Source organism: Empidonax traillii, unplaced genomic scaffold, assembly GCF_003031625.1.
Source record: "Empidonax traillii isolate 1590-97213 ecotype Southwest subspecies unplaced genomic scaffold, ASM303162v1 scaffold2603:size33552, whole genome shotgun sequence".
NCBI lineage: Eukaryota > Metazoa > Chordata > Aves > Passeriformes > Tyrannidae > Empidonax > Empidonax traillii.
The window spans coordinates 26119-29066 of NW_020957796.1; the positions used below are offsets into that span (position 1 = coordinate 26119).

The following is a 2948-nucleotide window of genomic DNA, read 5'->3' on the forward strand; positions in this document are numbered from 1 at the left end:
CTCCAAGCCCCCGAAAAAGAGCTCCAACCCCCGAAAAAGAGCTCCAACCCCCAAAAAAGAGCTCCAACCCCTCCCAGCACATCCTCTCCTCTCCCAGGCCCTCCTTAACCACCCCCGCTCCGTGCAGCACCGACCTGTCTCCCAAAGTATTCCTGATGGGAGCTGATGGAGCGCCCGTGGAGGCTCCCAAAAATCCAGCCGTTCCTTCACCGCTCCAGCCCCGCGGAGTTCGGGCTGTGCCCCCAAATCCGGAGGGACGAGGGGGGGGACCTGGAGCATCCTCTACCCGGGGCAGGAACCTCCAACACCCCCCCCCGCGCAATCCAACCCCGGGTTCAGGGAGGTTTTTGCTACCGGAGGTGCTTCCAGACCTGCATTTCTCCCATTCCCGGCCGTTTTTTTGGGAACAAAGGCCAGTCCAAAGCCCCGCCCGGGGTGGGGGGGGGGGCACCCCTCCATTCACGGCTTTTACCTGCGGCCCAGAGCCCAAATCGCCCTTTTCACGGGCCATTCCGAGCTGATCCTTGAAAAATCTTTTATCTCCCTCAGAGAGCTCTCAGCCTCGGGATCCTGCCCTGCTCCATCCAGCTTTCTCCCGGGGTTCCTGGGACCGGCACAAGGAGCTTCTTCCCTCGTCAGCACATCCAGCACCTCACGGAGGAGCAGCTTCCCCCGGAGTGGCTTGAAAGGCGTCCAGGCTCTGTCGCAAGCTCGGCTTGTTTGGATCCACCTCCCTCGGAAAAGTTTCCAGCGGATCCCGGCTGCTCCCATCGGCGGGAGTGTTTGTGTCGGCCGGGAATTCCAGGAGATTCATCCCCCTTTGCTGATTCCTCCTCCTTTTTTCGCTCCAAGGTCTTTCGCCCCCACCAGCTTTTCCCTCCGTTTGCCGGCGGGTTTTGGCTTCCCCGTGGACAAAACTGGGATTTAATCCCCTTAAAAAAGCCCCGGGAAGCTCAGCTCGCTGTACCCTCAGCCGGTGGGGAGGTGCCCAAAAAGCTCTTTTGGATGCTGAGAGGATTCCTGAGGGACCTTCCTGCAGCCTGGAACGACCTGTCCCTCCCAGTTCTGGAAACCAAGACCTGGGAATGCTCATTAATCCCACCGGGAGAGCCCCGGAGAGCGCACGGTGCTGGCAGGAATCCAAGAGCAGATGCTGCCCCAGAGGGGTTGGAATTAATCCTTGGAATGTGCACGGGCTTTGGAGCCACCTTGGCACGGTGTCGGTGCCACTGGAGAGTCTCCAGCGGCTTCCCTGGCAGCACTCCCAGGATACACCAGGAATGTGCCAGGATCCAGGAAGGAGGAGATGGAGTTACTGAGATCCTTCCTCCACCCTCCACTGAGAAGAGCTGGGGGTCCTCAGCACCCCAGGACGGATCCCAGGGTGGAAAAGCAGGAGTCAGGTCCTGGGATGAGAAGAAGGAGCAATCCACCAGCAGCATTTGCTGGAAATTAGAGATAAATTGGGAATATCCTCAGCCACCAACCAGGGCTTGGAATCTCTGAAGGGATCTCCAAAGAAAAGGAAGGATCTCGCCCAAAAAAAGGATCTTTCCCACCCAGACAACCCAGGTGACACAGGGGACAATCCAGACCTGGTGCCACCAAGGAGGAAGGGAAGCAGTTGCTCAGCTCAAGTCGCACCCCAGGAACAAAACCAAGTGGGAAAAGTGCCACCAGTTCTCCTACAACACAGTCCCAGGTGGGAAAAGTGCCACCAGTTCTCCTACAAAACAGTCCCAGGTGGGAAAAGTGCCACCAGTTCTCCCAGAGCACGATCCCAAGTAGAAAAATTGACACCAGTTCTCCCACAACAGGGAGCAGAGTGGGAAAAGTGCCACCAGTTGTCCCACAACAGGGATCCAAGTGGGAAAAGTGCCACCAGTTGTCCCACAACAGGGATCCAAGTGGGAAAAGTGCCACCAAGGGGTGGGACAACCCAGTTCTTGACCCTTTTGGCCGTGAGGGCTCGTGGGTGACTCCCACTGACCTTCCCAGCACCTAAAACCCCAGACCCCCCTGCAGGGCCACACTCCAGCCCCAAATCCCCACGTCCATCCCAGAGGATGCCATTCCAGGTGCAGAATCCATCCTTTGCCCTCGCTCGGTGCCTCACAGCTCTGACCTGCCGAGGTCTCTCCGTGAGGCCTCTCCACCCTCAAGGGGATCAGCGGCTTCTCCAGTTTGGTGTCACCACCAAACTCCCCCAGCTCCCACATCCAGGCCAGCCCTACAACCACAGAGGTGACAAAACCCCACCAGGGACGGGGCCACCAGCCAAACCCTCGCGACTCGCTGAGCCCAACCCTTCCACCAGCGCGGTGTGTCCGTGCTCATCCCGGGAGGATCCTCGGGAACGGCACCAAAGGCTCTGCTAAAACACCCCAAACCCACATCCCGTCCCTTCCCTTCACCCCTGAGGGCGAGTGACCTCATCCCAAAGGAGCTCCCAGCCAGGAGAAAGGGCTTTCCCCTCTTTGATCAACCCCACGAGTGTTTTTTCCGGCCATCCCGGAGTCACCTCCCCCGTCATTCACCGGCCACCAAAGCGAGACCGACGGTTCCCTAATTACCTGGGTCACCTTCGCTGACCTCCTTGGAAACTGGAACAACCATTTCCACCTCCCTGGGACCCCCCCCAGAGCCCTGATAAGCAACAGAAGGGTCCCCCAACCACCGTGTCCAAGCGGTCCCAGCACTCCCGGGGTGAATCCCGCGGGACACACGGACCCGAGCGGGCAATTCCTGCGGCAAATCCCGCACCAGCTCCGAGCCAGCTGGGAGATCTCCCCTCCCAGGGCCCGTGGAGTGTTGGATTTGGGGTGAAAGAGGCACAAAATCCCTCGGGTTTATCTTTCAGCCTCGTTCAGGAGCGACCGGTGTCACCAAGGATCAAGCCAGGATTTTCTTTGGTCCTGATTTTGCTACAAATACAAATAAACCCCCCC

The 2948-nt window shown here is 58.9% G+C and overlaps 1 protein-coding gene across 1 annotated transcript in view; it reads right to left on the reverse strand.

Moving 5' to 3' along the window:
* LOC114072084 (protein Wiz-like) overlaps positions 1-814 on the reverse strand; it is a gene marked incomplete at its 3' end in the record, with an annotated part of 17692 nt that extends 16878 nt beyond the window's left edge. Inside the window, exon 1 of the mRNA XM_027910003.1 lies at positions 657-814. Within this exon, the coding sequence (XP_027765804.1) occupies positions 657-814 (158 nt within the window). The remainder of the gene's footprint in view (positions 1-656) is intronic.
* Positions 815-2948: the final 2134 nt, after the last annotated feature.